Consider the following 18,559-nt stretch of genomic DNA (forward strand, 5'->3'; position numbering starts at 1 on the left):
TACTGAAAAGTCTATGGATGTTTTAAGTTATAGGGGCATGGTTGGCTCACTTCTGTACTTAACAGCTAGTAGGCCATATATAATATTTGCTACATGTTTGTGTGCTAGATTTCAGGCAGATCCTAGAGAATCTCACTTAGTAGCTATTAAGAGAATTTTCAGATATCTCAAGGGAACACCAAAACTTGGCATTTGGTACCATAGAGATTCTGGTTATGATCTAACTGGTTATTCAGATGCAGATTATACAGGTTGTAGAATTGATAGAAAAAGTATAACAGGAACCTGTCAATTTCTATGAAACAAGCTTGTGTCTTGGTTTAGTAAAAAGCAAAATTCAGTTTCTACTTCTACAGCTGAAGCTGAATATATTGCTGCTGGCAGTTGTTGTGCACAGATTTTGTGGATGAAAAACCAATTTCTATACTATGGTTTGCAAGTTGAAAGGATTCCCATTTTCTGTGATAACACAAGTGCATTTGCCATTACTGAAAATCCAGTACAGCATTCAAGGACAAAGCACATAGACATCAAGTATCACTTCATAAGGGAACATGTAATGAATGGTACTGTGGAACTACATTTTGTTCCAAGTGAAAAGCATCTTGCAGATATATTTACTAAGCCACTGGATGAATTCACCTTTTCAAGGTTGGTAAGTGAGTTAGGTATGCTAAATTACTCTTGAATCTTTATAGATTGTTTGCAAGTTGTAATGCAACCAGAAATTTAATTGATTTTTCAGTCATGGATGAAATTTTGGCTAAGTCAAAATTTACATCTCGATGGATGATCCTATCCATCGAGTTTGATCATCCGTCAGTATACTATTTGTTAATAAAATCAATTACTTTTCTGGAATATTTTATGACTCGAAGGATAACTGATTTATCCTCATCTGTCGAATTGTCTTATTATTAGCCGTTGATTCTCTGCACATTATCCATCGAGTATACTTATAGTTTGTAAGCATAACACGACGGATAATTGATGGAATTTTTACAGTTTATTTTTTTAAACGGCTATTTTAGGCAATTCTTATTGGTTACTTTATTTTACTTTATTATTTTTTGACAGTTATTTTTGAGATAGTATAAAAGCTTAATTCATTTTCATTACTTTTCTTTTATCATTCTCAAATCATTTTCTCTAATTTCTTTCTTTCTCAAAAGCGCTTACTCTCTCTCTGCAAGTTTTTTACTCTCTAACAATGGAACCTGTCGTCAAGATAATGTCTCAAGCTGGATTTATTTATGAGAAGAACAACTTCACTGCTCTTGCGAAAAAGGGGATTCAACAGTCTGGTGACTACCACAAGATGATGGATTTTGTGAAGAACTGCAAACTTAACTCTGCCATGCTGGAATCACCCACCATCTAGTGTGAGGTTGTTGAAGAGATGTGGACAACTGCTACATACAACTCAGCTGATATGACTATCACTTTCACTTTTAAAGGTAAGGAATTATGTGTTAATAGTGACATTGTTAAAGCATGTTTGAAGATTCCTGAAAATACTGTAACTTCACCACACACAGACACTGACATTATTAACATGATTAACTCCATGAACTATGCACTCTCTACTTCTAAATTAAGTGAAATTAGGAGGTTGGGTCTTAGAAAGGAATGAAGTTATCTGTGTGATGTAGTTACCAAGGTCTTTTCTGGTAAAATCAGTAATTTTAATTCTGTCAATATCTCTATGCTTACCAAGGTCTTTTCTATCAGTATCAGTGCGGTGGTATTCTGAATCTAACGCGTTCGTGATACTAAGGTTTATGTAATTATTAAAAGGTTATAGAATGCTAACAGGCAAAAGTGTAACCAGTATAGTATTATGTACAGAAGATAGTAATGACTATGAACTGGAAAAGAATGGGTATTGAGAAGAAAAACCTATAATGCTAGAAGCTATGATGAGAGTCTGTGCAATAGACTTGAAAGAATTTGGAATGGTCACTTAAACGCGGATTGAGTTTTCTTACGACAATAGATCGTGTGTCAGTATTGAGATGTCTCCTTATGAGATCCTTAAGGGAACACAATGTCGATCTCCCTTATGTTAGGATGAAGTTGCAGAGCGCAAGATGCTCGGACCATCAGTGTTCCAAAGGACCAAGGATATAATAGATCTAATCAGAGGACGGCTGGTAGTAGCCCAAGATGGACATAAGAAGTATATTGATTTGACACGACAGGAAAAAGAGTAGGAAGTAGGGGGCCTAGTCCTGTTATAGGTATTCCCTTGGAAAAGATGGATGTGGTTCGGAAAGAAAGGAAAGCTAAGCCCACAAAGTGTTGGACCCTTGGAGATATTAAGACGTATTGGGAAGTTAACATATGAGCTAGCCCTACCCCCGAACCTGTTTCCACGTATTAATATTAAGAAAGTGTAATCCGGATGCCAGACAATAGAGGCATATGAGCGCATAGACATGCAACCAGACGTAACCTATATGGAGCAACCAGGAAGGGTTATAGATCGAAAAGGAACAAGTGCTTAGGAGAAAGGTTATCAAGCTAGTCAGAGTTTGGTGGTGGAACCACAATGTGGAGAATTGACTTGAGAGTTACAAAGTGCAATACTAAGAAAGTATCCCTATTCATTTTCCATATGATTCCGGGACAGAATCCTTTTAAGGAGGGGAGACTGTAATAACCCCAAAAATTTTGGACTTTTTGTAACCCTAATGAATAGTGATTTTGCTGATTATGCTGAATAAGAAAACTTTTCATGCCACGCTATGTAGTAGTTCTTTTATTGATATTCTGAGATCTTATTAGTACTCTATATGGTATATAAGTGTATGTAAAGATCGTCAGAATCCAAATTCGAACACTTTGATTTTTCCCGAAAATCCACCAGATACCGAAAGAATTGAGTATAAGGTAACATGATTATAAGGATTTAAATTCAAGGATTATAAGAGAGGGTCATAAAAGGAATATAAAATATTGAGAAAGGTTAAGGGAACCCAAATAATAAGATCCCGGGTTTGATCCATCAAACGATAAACGAGAACGAAAGTTAAGCGAACCGTATAACAGATAAGCGGTCATTAGCCAAGTAACTAAGGGTTAATCAAAGAGGTTAGTGGATGATGATTTTATCACACAAACAAGGAGATGACATGTGTTAACAAGATGACTTAAGCATGGTGACATAAGCATGACAAGTGGAAGGAATGGTTGGTTGATTGTGAGCCATGCATTTTTTACCATGGTAAAAATTAATTAACAAATAAAAAGGTAGCAACCAAGCCAAGGAAAATCATAACACAAAATGGAAGTTGACTTTCCATTTCAAGAAGAAAAGCTCTTGGCTTCTTCATCATTTCAAGAAGAAAAAAAATCAAAAACCAAGATCCAAGCTTTGTTAATTTGTAAGGTAATTATCCAAGGTCCCTTATACTTAGATATGGCTATCCTAGGAATCTAAGCCACAAATTCCTTCACAATCTTTTTCAATAAATCATTGAAGAAGAGAGTGAATAGTGTTTTCAAGAATTTTAAATTTTTGATCTTGTGTTTTTGTTTGGATATAGCTTTTGTAAGGATTTTCAAGGGTTGTTTCAAGCTCATTAGTTACTTCTACTCACCAAGGAAGGTATAATCTCATACCCTAGCCTTACTTTTGACTATTTAGAGCTTGTTATGATTGGTATAGTTCATGGGAAGAATGATTCATGTATATTTAGAGTTTGGTTGGATTTGTAATGAGTTTGAGTTGTAAATCTTGGTTATTGGATTAAGTAAGTATAGTAGTAGCTTTTGTTGTAATTGAATGACTTGGAAAAATCATGAAGTTATGGACTGATTTAGTGAGGTTTGGATGGAGTTTGGCTGTAATGTTGGTTGTGAGTTGGTTTGTGTTTGATTTGAAGTGGTTAACACTTGGTAATCGCGTAAATATAGCCGTCGTAATGCCCATTTTTATACAACTGCTTGTTCTTAATATCTGGGACAGAGAGCTAACTGTTAAATCTGTAACTTTTCCATGATTATCTAGATTGTGTCGTAAGCTTCGTTTTCATATGTGGTTCGCTTGAATCCGATGTACGGTTTAGGAGAAACGACCGTTTTAAGTAAGGATGTTTCGCGAACAAACCATTTCCCCTCGTCTTACTTTGAAACCTTGGTTAAGGTCCTTAAATGACTATTTAGAGTATGAAATAATTAAGTAAGGTTAAAGGGTCAGTTGGTAGGGTATTCGCGAAAGCGTCGCCTTAAACTTCGTAACGGTTAATTTATTAAAAATGGTGGAGCCGAGGGTACTCGAGCAACTTATGTGAATCGTTAAGCGCAAAAGCGAACGTTAGGGTCTAATTGGTTAAAGACTAGTTTCTTAAGCGACCGTGGTTTAATTCCAACTTATATGTTGTTTATAGGTTACCAAACTCGCCCCAGGCCTTTTACCACCCCCAGTCGCTCAGGCAAGTTTTATACCCGTTATACTGTTATTGTGATGTAATTTATTGATGCATTATATTGAGATAAGTGCATGGTTATTATTAGCAAAGTCTTACGATATATTGGAGCATGTGATATGATATTTATATGCATGCCTGTTTCGTAATCTTGATATTCTATTGTCAATTCAAATGCTTATAAGTTGCATAATACCTATGCTATAGATAAGCAGTAGTTTCGTATACCCTTAGTATAGGGGACCCAAAGGTGAACATTTTTCTAAACCGGGAGTCGATGTTCCCGAGTATAATTTATATATATATATATATATATATATATATCTTTCTATAACTATTAATCGGATAAGATATATTCGATAGTTATGAATAATAATCAAACTATTTTCAATTATTCAAATAAAGATCGTACTTTCATATAAGTATATATTTTGTTATTTATTACTCATTTCAAGTATGAGTTTTAAAACTTTTACTTCAAATATTTTTATAAAGATTATCCTTATAGGAATATTATTTAAATAATAATATTCAGATATTCTCTAACATATTGGGACTGATTTATTTTATTAAATCATCATTACTCTAAACATTCTTTAAATTGTTTTCGAGTCTTCAGAATGATTTTTAAAAGTTAGAGCGGATCCCAAAACTCGTTTTAAAATTTAAGATCTTCCTTTCGAAGGGGACTTGAGTACTCGCTCAAAAATCTGAGGGATCCGACTCTGTGGTGTATTTTATATTCGCAACAAGGTTACTATTTTGAGAAAACAATTTGATTACTTGCCCAACGTTCGAGAAGTAAGTCCATCTAATTGAGTCGGCATAAGCGACATGCCGGGGTACGGTCTATGAAGGTGTAAGAGGCTGGGTGACAGTCCATCCACGCGTGAGTGGCCGGTTAACGGTCTAGCGCGAAGTCCTAATTTGGCCAGGATGCTCAACTTGGTGCACACCACAAAGTCCATGCAAAGAGCTAAGGATGCCATCACAGCTTTGCCTCTTACAGCTGGTGATGTTGATTATGAGACTGGTGGTTCAGAAGAATTCTTTGGAGGTGAAGGTGGAGATAGTGAAGAAGAGCCATTGGACATAGGGGGAGAAGTAGGCTCTAGTTCAAGATCAGACATGCCATCTTGGGCATTTTTAAAGCAATGTGATGAACACTACTTCAAGATAACCCTGATTCAACTCATAAATCAGACAAATTCTGCTCTTCAAACCACCACAAATGCAGCACCAAAAAGCTCCTTCAAGCACATCTTGCTTCTCTGCAACTACAACAAATCCAAGGTTTTCAACATGCTCAAGATGTCAACACTATCAAAGGTGATATTGATGAGATGAAAAAGGCTATCCTTGACAAGATGGACTCTAAACTTCCAGAAGCTACAATGCTTGACATTAAGAGACAACTCAGGAAAAATTCTGATCTTGCCACAAAGATAGATGCCTTGGATACAAGAATGACAGCAATGGAAGCATCTCTTACAGCAATTCATCTACACCAAGCTCAACAAACAGACTTGCTTCGGAAACTGGTGGCTGCACAAACCTCCTCCTCTACTCAGCTTGATGATAACAAAAAGGAGGAGAAAGAGAGTTCTAGGAGTGAGGGGGAGCAAAAAGTGCTCAACATTCAAGTTAGTAAAGTAATTGTGTCTACAATACTATCTCAAAGCCACCAGCTAAGGACAGTATTGATCTGATAAAGGAAACAACAGCTACTTTGAAGCAGCTGAAAAGGAGCAGTTGAATCCAATCAATTGGGAGAAAATTGATGAGGATATTCAAAACAAGTTTGGGCTAACAAAGAAGCCAGAAAAGTCAGCCATTCATCACTCTCAAGTCAGGCAAATCTCTGTGAATGAAATGAGCATGAACTATCTGGAAAGAAGACAGCCATCCTGCATCAAATCTCCAAAGGCTGAAGTACTTTTGAAACCAAGGGTGAACTATCCAAAATCATCACTAAAGAACCCTTTGGATACAGTGTATGAAACACCAAAACCTGATGAGAAGAAACTGTTGTCAAGATCCATTGCCTTCTACAAGGATCCAGCTGATTCAGCTTTGAAATGGAGAATTGTTAAAGTTTTCAGGAATTTGTGTAGTGGCTAGACATCCTCAATTTGCTGAAGCAAAGAGAGAAGAAAAGGCAAGATTGAAGCAAAAAAAGAAGCAAGCTGCTCTAGATGCTAAAAATGTTAAACAAAAGAAAGAGCAACCTGCTATCTTGGCCAAGCTACAAGCTGTGAAACCAACACAACAAATTCCTGCTCAGTCATCTGAAATCACTGAATCTCAAGATCCAAAGAAGCAAGTTGAACCACAACAGAAGAAATCTCACAGATACAAGGAATTGGCCAAAAGAACCAAAAGGAAATTGAACTTTATTCGCAAGGAATTGGAGGATCAGTTTCCCAAGGAATCCATTCCAACTACAACTCAAGCATCAGACAAATCTCTGTGAATGAAATGAGCATGAACTATCTGGAAAGAGGACAACCATCCTGCATCAAATCTCCAAAGGCTGAAGTACTTTTGAAACCAAGGGTGAACTATCCAAAATCATCACTAAAGAACCCTTTGGATACAGTGTATGAAACACCAAAACCTGATGAGAAGAAACTGTTGTCAAGATTCATTGCCTTCTACAAGGATCCAGCTGATTCAGCTTTGAAATGGAGAATTGCTAAAGTTTTCAGGAATTTGTGTGGTGGCTGGACATCCTCAATTTGCTGAAGCAAAGAGAGAAGAAAAGGCAAGATTGAAGCAAAAAAAGAAGCAAGCTGCTCTAGATGCTAAAAATGTTAAACAAAAGAAAGAGCAACCTGCTATCTTGGCCAAGCTACAAGCTGTGAAACCAACACAACAAATTCCTGCCCAGTCATCTGAAATCACTGAATCTCAAGATCCAAAGAAGCAAGTTGAACCACAACAGAAGAAATCTCACAGATACAAGGAATTGGACAAAAGAACCAAAAGGAAATTGAACTTTATTGGTAAGGAATTGGAGGATCAGTTTCCCAAGGAATCCATTCCAACTACAACTCAAGCATCAAAACCCTCAGTGGTATTTGAAGACATTAAGGTGGTGGATCCTTACAGGAATATTCATGGTGAACCTATTGTGCCTAAGGATGAACCAATAGACTGGGAAAGTCTACCAATTCCTGACTTCAATTTGCCAATCCTTAACAAGCCAAAGAGAACAAAGTCAAGAGCAGTCAAGAAAGTGAAGATGTCACCTCTCAAATCTAAATCTCTAACCAAAGCTCAATCCAAAGTCAACAAGGGAGATTACATGTACTTATGTGACATCAAGGAATTCTCTGATCTAAACCTTTATCTAGATGAACTGGTAGAAGTTAGAGGGATTGATGCCTACATGAATCTACCTGAAAGGTTAGTTTTCAAGTACAAGGGAGGAAAGGAGATTCAATGGCCACTTCACAGGATCCTTCAAGAAAGCCAATTTGTGCTGATAAAGGTTTATTCATCATTCAAGAAGAACTTTGGATTCAATGTTACTGCAAGAAGACTTGTTCTAAAGAAGATTGAAGAACTGAGGAGTATTAGAGCTAAAGATGCACTCCCAAAGACTCTAACTATTCCTTACACAGGGAGTAGAGTGCATCTAAGGCCCTATGGCTGATGGAGTTCATGGATGACAAATGAGTTAAAAGATTTTTCAGATTAGAAGACCAATTGAGCATCTCTAGCAATGAGACTCTTTTGAAAATGCAAGAAAGGCTAAATCTCTCAGAATCTGATGAACTGGAATTCCACAGACAGCTCCAAAATAAGATAGAAGAAAACAACAGAAAGCTTGGAAATAGATCCAGATCTTCAAGAATTAGATTAATCTGCTCAGGCTAGAGGAGCACCTTGAAAATGACTGTGAGCTAATCTTTGTGCATTTTGTTATTTGAAGCACTTTAGAGTTTTATCTACTTACTTTTAAAGTTGTATTTTTAGGGTATTTTGTTATCATCAAGTTTCTCTTAATTTATGGCTACAATTCCAGTAGACATAAATTGGGGGAGACTGTTGTGGTTATGTTGTGAACTTGATGATTTCATTGACAAAACACCTTAGTAGATTTTACTTAGTGAAAAATGTAGCACTCGACGGATAAGGAATATAGTCCCGACGGATGACTCAATATAGTCCCGATGGATGATGATTTATTATCCATCGAGTGAGTAGCTTGTGTAATAATGAGTCTATAGCACATTTCTGCATACATCTTGTTTAGATTCTGTAGTAGCACTCAAGTCATGTTGACTTTAATTAGATATGCAGAATAGGTTGATTAATTGTACATAGATGATGTCTTGTAATTCTGCATAATTGAAATGAAGTCAAGTGCTAGATAGCTACCCGACGGATAAACAACAATGTCACTCGACGGATGATCAAGAAGGCAACCCGACAGATGATCATGTACCCGACGGATAATCAATTCAAACATATGTTGACAGTGACAACACAGTCACATGCGTCGAGTATATGCAAAAGGAATGTGGAAGCCTATTCAACTGGGTTTTAGAGAACAAAGAAGCATTGCCATTTCCATGCTATTATGAAGATATTCAAAGATGCTGGAATAGAATAATGAAGCAGCATAGTATTAGACTTAATAGGTTTTGTTTTATTATCTTGTCTTATTACTTTGTAATCTTGGTGATATATAAACTAAGAAGTAGCAAGTAGAACAACAAGAACTAGACTAAGAATATTATCTCAGAGAAACAATTGTAAGCTGCATCATTAGCATTTCTCTGTAAACTTAGTTGTTCATATTTGTAAGCAGCTGTGAGCTAATCTTGCTACATAGAGTTCTCTTGATATAATATATATCTCTGGTGGATAAATTCAAATCCACCAGAATGTTTTTAAAGACTTGTGTTTTTAATTACTTGTGTTTTGATTTTACTAACTTCTTATTCCGCACTTTGCAAATCAAACACTTATATATTATTAAGATAGAACATTTTATATATATTTTTTGAAAAAGGTTCAAGAATTTCATTCAACCCCCCTTCTGTAATTCTTGTTGCATTGTTAGGGACTACTAACACACTTGTTAGGCCTCAATGATACTATAAAAGGGGGTTGAATATAGTATCTACAATCAATTCGATTATAAACACAAGTATGTAACATAAAACAAGTTTATTCAATATATTAAACTCTGTTACAATAGGTTTAATCTACTCTTTCAGTGATGTATGATATCACTAAAAGTTGCTAGGGTTACCATGAATAATATTCTCGTGACTGATAACACATATAGTGTAAACCCTAATCTGTGTTTATATACTACACAGTTACAAGATATCTCCTAATTGATATGATATGTTCTGTTTCCTAAAATACATCAATCAGAGATTATCTACTGTAGTCCTTTAGCTGTACAACTCTCCGAGTATATCTTCTTTTGTTTAATCCAGATCCTCTCCTGTAAATCAGCCGTTTTTCATCCCTGAAATGTATCCGCACTTAAGTTCTGATATAAGTCCTGATGGCTTAAGTTCTGATAACTTCCTGTGTTCAGTAAGTTCTGATTTTCAGTTAAGTTCTGATAATAAGTTCTGAAACTAAACAAATCAGATTAAACATGACATCACAAATATATCTAACACAGAAAATTATAAAAAAGGAGAAAATAAAAGCCAAGTTTTGACAAAAAAAAGTAAAAGGTTTGTGTCAAGAGAGCCGAATGGACCACAGATAATTTGGAGCCGAATGCAGAACATATCGGACCAGATTGCGCAAGTTTTGCGTGAAGGTGTCCGTCAACCCCTCCACAAATTGTAACGAAATAAAGAAAAGAAAAGAAGAATGGATGGGTGATGGCACATGCATGGGATGCGAAGAAGGAAGAGAGAGAAGAAAAAGAGGGGGGAAAGAATGATGGTAAAGGCGCACTTAGAAAGGGAAGGAAGGAAAGAGAAAGGCGCACCAGTGAGTGAGCATAGAGACTAGAGAGAGACACTGAGTACATATACATACATACTACATGTTGATTTGAAGCCAAAAAAATGAAAAATGAAAAATGAAAAATGAAAAAAGAAGAAGCAGTCTCTCCGGTCCACCTCTCCTCAACAGAAACACCCACTACTAAACTACTATGAGTAGTTAATGACTATCCCCCCGGGTTGCTCATTCATCATTACCCCCCACTATGACTATTCCCCCCTACTCCCCATTATATCATTTTAGATTTTAGAATATACAACACTCTCCCCCCCCCTAATTTTATATGCATATACATGTATAATTATATACATAAACTACTACCCCCCCTTTTGTTTTAGGAGTATTTCTTAGTTGAGTTCAATATATTGGAGGGGGTGTTGGGTAAAAATGGGTAATTGCAGTTGTGGTTTGAGACCTTCTTTTTACAGAATTTCTGCTAATGCTAAGTCAGGTGCCCTCCCTTGCCCTTTCCCCTTCCCCAATTCACAATTCTCTCTCTCTCTCTCTCTCTCTCTCTCTCTCTCTCTCTCTCTCTGTTTTGCAACACAGTTACCTGTAATTTATGTGATTGGAGTTGTCTTGTGTGTATCATATCATGATTCTTGTACATCATGCTAACCTTAATTTATGTCAATTCAGTTGCTGTTGTATTACCACACTTCTTGTGTCTTAACATCACTAATATGTATCTTCTGTCCTTAGGGTTTCTTGTAATGATTCGAACAAGGTTTTTGTGTAATTGTCATCGTATCCCTTTATTTGTTTCATTCTCTAAAATTATTCTCTCTTTTTCTTTATCCAGAATTAAGCAGTGAATGTTTTACCTGTGTTTGGTAAACAAACAGTATTTACAATAAACAACTAAAGTTGTGCTGTTTTTGGTCAAATTTGTGCAAATACAGAAAGTTATTTCTTTTCACGTTTATGTTTGTTGTTGCCTTCTAATACTAACCTCCCTTTCCATTCTTTTACTTTTCTTCTTTAAATCTAATATAGTTTCTACTTATTGGTTGATGAATCATCTTATACTTCAGTTTCTTTGTTTTGTTTAAAACTAAATATTTCTTTTTCTTCAACTAAAATTTAATATTAGTTCTATACATGGGCATTATGTTATTCTGTTTGAAAAATTTCAACTGCAACTTCACTAGATGGACTGATTGTGAAACTATAACATTTGGTATTTAGTTATGCTGTTTTCTTGCTTTCAGAGTCTCCAAATGATTGTTGCACATCAACATCCAAGGACAGGAATGAGGAAAGGAAGCTTCCGACAAATCCCGAAGAAGTCGAATACCTGCGACGCAGTTCAGCTACAAATCCATTGATCGTGTTTACATACGATGAATTGAAGACAGTCACCTCGAACTTTAGACAAGACAATATGTTAGGCGGGGGAGGATTTGGAAGTGTTTACAAGGGCTTTATTTCTGATGATAAAAATGAGGAACCTGAGCCAATTCCAGTTGCTGTTAAGGTCCATGACGGTGACAATAGTTATCAAGGGCATAGGGAATGGCTGGTACATAAATTTATTTTCTTGATTGGTATTCAGTGTATAATAATAAAAACATGCATTCGAGTTTTGATTTTTGTTTTCCTTCTGCACTCTTTTCTTTTTTCTCAGGCTGAAGTCATATTTTTGGGCCAACTTTCACATCCAAATCTGGTTAAATTGATTGGGTACTGCTGCGAGGATGAGTATCGTGTTCTAGTGTATGAGTATATGGCTCGAGGTAGCGTGGAGAACAATCTATTTTCAAGTAAGTTTTTCTTAACATTCTTTATAAAAATGTTAAACTCATGTTTTTCATTTTATAATAAACGATTGAAACCTTCCCACATATACCATAGACTGCTTCCTTGTGAGTTGTGACCCCTTGATGCTGAAATAAAAATGAGAGAACTTCTGTCTATTTTACAAGTGTCATATGTTAACTGTACAAATCCTTATCTATTCATAAAGGTTATAATGATGAATATTAAGGAAAGAAAGTACTTTACTTTTTTTTTTTCCATATTTGCTAGAGTCTTAGTACATTTAAACTACCCCTTTCATAGAATAAATAAATAAATAATTGCACAAGAAAAAAGAAAAGGGGACATCAGCACAAGAGATAAATATTGAACATTTTTTTCAAAAGTTTTAGTTTTTATAAATAACTGAAAACAATGATTATTGGCAGTAATTAAGCTATAAACAATTTAGTTTGCAGTTGCATTCATGTAACGTAGGGTATAACTTTGTAACTGCGTGCCTTCTCTGATATATATAACGTTAACATCTTTATAAAGGCTTTGCATGCTTAAAGTTATTGAAACCTCAGGTACAGCTATGATCATATATATTAATTGTATTATTTTAGTACTACAATTAAGAGTATGTGTAAGTTTGAATATCTTTGCCTGCATAACAAGTAACTGGATATCCAAAGCTTATGTTCCCTGAGCATTCTATTAATCAGTCCTCATAATCTTGCTTTTTGACTGTCACAGGAGTTCTGCTTCCGCTTCCCTGGTCCATCCGTATGAAGATAGCATATGGTGCTGCCAAAGGCCTTGCGTTTCTTCATGAGGCTGAAAAACCTGTCATCTACCGTGATTTTAAAACATCTAATATATTGTTAGACAAGGTTATTGGGGTTGAACATTATAAATCATATGCTTTTTAATGATGACTATCAGTACTTTTGATAAAAACTCTATTTATTTTCTTGAAGGACTACAACGCAAAGCTTTCTGACTTTGGACTCGCAAAGGATGGACCAGTAGGCGATAAATCTCATGTTTCTACCCGTATAATGGGAACATATGGATATGCAGCACCAGAGTATATCATGACAGGTTAGTTAAGTTTGTTGCAACAATATCTTAGTTTGCTGCAACAATAGTTCTATTTTTATGTAAGACGGTATTCTTTAGAAACAAAACATTCCTAAGATACTCTTTAAGTTTGTATAAAGTCTGGCTGTGCTTTCGCTTGTAGTACTTTAGGAGTATTGTACAGCTTTTTATACTTACTTTTGGAAAGCACTTGCGTATTTAACTAGTGATGATATCTCTTTTATTAATATTATTCTCCTAGCTGGTATGATTTTTTTTTTCCTGCCTCATGTACATGGACATTTCCAATTATTAAATTTATAAGCCTAATATCTTGCAAATAAAAGAAAGTTGGAAACCAGAACCTGCAGTTTTGTAGAGGGGCTTGATCCTTTATTTTAATACAGAGCTAGGTGCATTTTTTCACTAAGCGTCTCAAAATTGGTAATAATCTACATAAAAATACATGTTCATATACAATTCAATTCAAAAATACAAGTATCTTAGATTATATTTCTAATAGAATTTTGTAGAATATAAAAGTATTGACACGTACTCGGTAGTTTTGGAAATATACACAATAGTGCGTAATATGCAAGTACATTTATTTTATATTGGTGAGCACTTTGTATATCAATCCTACTGACCAGGGTTGGCACTTGGTCATTTATTCTAGAATGCTATAGTTTTTTAAGGAAAATGCTAGAGCTTCCAATTGGATCCCGAATTTGTATCTGTCACGTTCTATTTAATTGAATTAGCAAGGGATGTATAACCTTTGAAGTACAGATAGAATTTCTAGGAACTAGCACATACCACCTGTGTTTGTTTTGTACCTCTAATGTTATTCTTTTCTTAATAATTCAATTACCATATGAGCTACTTAACAGTTTATAACTTGTAAGTTTTAAGTACATCATTTAGATATCACAAAACCAAGAGGCTGGTGCCCACCCAGCCAACCTCTTGGTTCGGACGCTAGACTGATATCTGCTATATAGTTTCCATTGTGTTTTGGACATACACACTAATTTTCAACAGTGACTTCATTACCATTAATGCTGATTAAAGTTTATTATAGTTACTGGTGGAAATCCTTTCCATTCCAAGCTGTTAGTAATGTAACCCTATAAATCATTCAGGTCATTTGACTCCTAGAAGTGATGTTTACAGCTATGGTGTTGTTCTTCTTGAGCTCTTAACAGGAAGAAAATCTTTGGAAAAATCTCGGCCACCCCGTGAACAAAATCTTACTGATTGGGCACTCCCTATGCTAAAAGAGAAGAAGAAGTTGCTTAATCTTGTCGATCCTAGGTTGGAGGGGGATTATCCTGTTAAAGCATTTCAAAAGGGGGCAATGCTAGCTTACCATTGCTTAAACCGTAATCCTAAAGCAAGGCCACTCATGCGAGATATAGTAGATTCCTTGGAACCTCTGCAGGTTCCTTGTGATGTCACTGCTGAAAAAGCTGATGTAACTGTGATTGTAAAAAATCCAAATACAGTATCCGGAGAAGATGATGCACACAAAGCATGAACTCGTCCTCTATAGTTTTGGTTTTTATTCCTGCAATCTGTAGTGAAGAGTTTTCTAACCGTATAGAAATATTTATTACTGGGTGTTTGTATTTCAAAATGCGTTCTTGACAATGTAAAGAGATGTATATGATAGATAACAGGCAAGTGGTGCACTTGTATGTATGGTTTTTAAAATATAAGTATGTGTTTTAATTTGGGCTCTTTTTTAGTTTCTTGCTTTGAAAATTCTCCCAACCGACGAATATGGTTTACCCAATAGTCTCCATCCTTGGTTGCGTCTCTGAGGCTTCTAAATCCCATCCCTCATCTGGACTTGTGAATTGTTAGCTTCTCCCAAACTTTTCCGGTTGATACCCTTTGTGATTTCTTGACATAATGTAGACTTCCACCAAAACTTTTACATCTGCTCCATTTCCTTTCACATTTCTACGGGTAGCAACAACACATTCATAGCATAATAATTAGGTAATGCTTAGGCAACTATTTTCTGAAGCAACTCCTTTCACTCTTTGGTTAGCCATTTTGTTTCCCAATTCTGAACTCTTTTCCTTAACTTGTCTTTTAAAAACCTCTTTGGTTAGCCATTTTGTTTCCCAATTCTGAACTCTTTTCCTTGTCTTTTAAAAACCAAAGAATCACAGACTTATTCTTTCCTATTATGTTAGGCAACCCCAAATAAGTGTTACATTCCCCTGCTTCCTGAATTCCCAACACCGTGCACACACTTTCTCAATTCTGAACACCACTATTAGCGGGCCGATTGATAGTACATATAGCTCTCGGAAGGACCAACCCCGTACTCCCGGCTCCATCCAGTCTTGCACACAACTAGTCCAGACTAACCTAGTCCTGACAGCGCAAACTTGGGGAATCCCGGCACGTAAGGCACATTCCCAAGCGCGTGATAGGGACAACTATCATTCATCAATCATGAGCACAATCAGGGTACGTGCCAGGAGATCGTTAGAACATTCCTCAACCAATCCCATCCTTACACGTATAAGGCATCCATCCCATCCAGGTACCCTCCGCTCCTAGAACCAACGACTACGATTCAAAGGTACCAATCCAAAAACTCTATCATTGGGCTATAAATAACCCAAGAAGGTAAGGTTTTGTGGTTAACCACTCTCTTACACTCATATACACACACAACCACCTGACATTCCTACCTATCTTCATCTTCCCCAAAAGCGAGTTCTTACTCTCACACCGGAGGGACCGCGGGACCCAAACCCCCTTCCAGTGTTGTTTTGTAGGAACCCCACAACAATTACACCACCACCGCAGCGAAGGATCCAGGAGCGGCGTCGAAGGAGCAGCCCCACCACCAGGAGTTATCATTTGGCGCTAGAAGGAGGGGCTCTCCATCCTTAGGCCTCGGTGCCCCTAGATTCACCTTCATCAGCAAACTCTTGAAAGAGTACATTTCTTTAACCTGTAAGAACCTGAACAACCAAACTCTCTCATAAATATGAATTTCGTTTATTTAAGCCACATTTGTGTGTGCTCGTTGTTTTAGGAGACGTTTGTGTGAGCCCCGTTCCGTTGATTTACGCCACGTTTGTGTGTGCTATTTCTAGTTTCTATTATTTTAGAACCCCGAGTTTGCTTTAAATTGTATATCGTCTTTGTATTCTAAAACCCAACTATACTCATTCTACCATATTGTCAACTAGTACCAGAAAGTTGTTTAAACCGCTCCCAGAAAACTACATATTGTTGTTCTGAATAGTTTTCACAATTTTCAAAAAGTAACCTTAGATCAATATTGTTAACTTGGAATTTTGATTAGTTGTTGTTGGTACTTTTGAAACAATGGCAAGAGCAGGAAATCATACTTCTGGGAGACCCTCGCTAGTACCCAGGTCCAGGAGCCGGAGCACTCCCAGGCTCAAGACCAGGGAGCCGACCTAGAAAAGCTCTAGGAGCAACCATTGCAACACACTCTCGTCCTGGAGAGAGTCATAAACACCCGGGACGCTAAGAGGCTTATTGAGCTGAACAATACAAGTACACTAATGTCCCGGTAGTTGAGGAACATATGGCCAACCTCACCAACAATGAACTAGCAGAAGCAATCCGGCTCTATAGGCAAAAGCCAGCCCAGATCTAGGAAGAAGCTGAATTAGAGGAGGAACCGGAAGAGTCCGGGGACTCCCAGCAATGGAAGAGATTTGTCTTTGACCGCATTGGAACTAAGGGGAAGAGAAACCAAAATGAGCAGGGTGATAAGAAAGAAACAGAAGCAGCCAAACAAAAGAGGTTAGAAGAGATGAGAGAACAAATCAGAAAAGAAGAAGAAGTAAATCTTGAACTAAAGATTAAAAATAGGACGTAACTAGAAGAAGAGAAGCTACTGACCAAGTCCAGGACTAAGAGGACCGGGAGGGATCCCACTCCCCAGGTCATTTCTGATGATGATGAAGAGAATCAAAAAGATCTTAAAGTTATGATCTATGAACTACAAAGGAAAATGGACAAGGACTCTGGAATGGAAATTGGGGAAACTTTGATTCTTTTGATGGTCTGGGAGACCCCAAAGAACATCTGAATTACTTTGAGCAGATTACAGAGATATATTACTACAATGATTTGACAAAGTCAAGGTTCTTCGCATCAACTCTTAAGGGAGGATAATTGGATTTTATATCTACTAGGAACGCTTCACTACAATCTTAAGTTGGTGTTTTGGACTCAAGTTATTGGCACTTTTGATATATTTTTGTGTTATTGCATTACAGGCATTAGCTGGATGAATAAATGAGCTTTTCAATGAAATATGCTGAAAAGATATCAGAAATGGCAGCCTAGTCCATGTTCATATTAAATAGCATCTCGATAGCTTCGCGTGGACTACTGATTCGCTGAAATATGATGAACGGAACTCAAACTACAACAGAAACAAGAAAATGAAGAAAAGTCCGGAGGCACGGCACGCCCGCGCGGGAAGCGGGGCGGCCGCGCCAGGTTGACAAAGAGCGTGCGCGCCCGCGTGGGAGAGCTGGGCTGCCGTGCGGGGTGCCTAGGCCAGATTTCTTGTTAGATATATTTGAGATATCATGTCTAATGTGTTTCATGTTTAGTTTTCAGATCTTAACAAATAGGAAATATCAGTACTTACTGAAATCAACACTTACTGGAAGTCAGAACTTAAGGATATCAGTACTTAAATTATCAGGAGATAATTATCAGAAGATGGATATCAGAACTTAAGTGCGGGAGGACGAACAGTTAAGGAAAGGCTGATTGAAAGGAAAGAAGATCAAGACTAAATAAAGAAGAGATATGCATGGAGAAGATTTCTATGGAAAATAGAAGACTTGGAAAAGAAGATATCTAATTGATACATTTTAGGATACATAATCATATTCAATATCAATTAGAGATTATCTTGTAACTGTGTAGTATATAAACACAGACATAGGGTTTACACTATATGTGTTATCATAATCGAAGTTATTATTCATTGTAACCCTAGCAGCTCTCGTGATAATTTGTTCATCACTGAGAGAGGACATTTCTATATTGTAACAGAGTTTATAGTGTTGAATAAAATCTATTTTCTGTTACTTGTGTTATTATATTCGTTTTGATTATGATAAACACTGTATTCAACCCCCTTTTATAGTGTGTGTGACCTAACAAGTGGTATCAGAGCAGATCTGTTAACACACAAACAATTTAAGATCCAAAAACAATCATGTCTGAAGAACAACAAACTCCAACCAAGCCCACCAAAACTGAAGAACCTCCAAAGACTTAAATCCATAGTTGAT

General features: G+C 36.6%; 1 protein-coding gene across 2 annotated transcripts; it reads left to right on the forward strand.

Moving 5' to 3' along the window:
• Window positions 1–10,255: 10,255 nt before the first annotated feature.
• Window positions 10,256–14,974, forward strand: LOC141677550 (putative serine/threonine-protein kinase PBL16). Of its 2 annotated transcripts, none has more exons than XM_074483535.1 (6): window positions 10,256–10,869; window positions 11,630–11,940; window positions 12,046–12,181; window positions 12,915–13,051; window positions 13,139–13,262; window positions 14,447–14,974. In XM_074483535.1, exons 1-6 carry the CDS (start codon window positions 10,806–10,808, stop codon window positions 14,776–14,778), a joined length of 1,104 nt encoding a protein of 367 aa, XP_074339636.1. In that variant the 5' UTR covers window positions 10,256–10,805; the 3' UTR covers window positions 14,779–14,974. The 2 variants fall into 2 exon arrangements, with proteins under 2 accessions (XP_074339636.1, XP_074339635.1); XM_074483534.1 differs by having other exon boundaries at window positions 10,270–10,869; window positions 14,384–14,974.
• The last annotated feature ends 3,585 nt before the right edge of the window (window positions 14,975–18,559 follow it).

Source organism: Apium graveolens, chromosome 8 (assembly GCF_009905375.1).
Source record: "Apium graveolens cultivar Ventura chromosome 8, ASM990537v1, whole genome shotgun sequence".
Lineage (NCBI taxonomy): Eukaryota > Viridiplantae > Streptophyta > Magnoliopsida > Apiales > Apiaceae > Apium > Apium graveolens.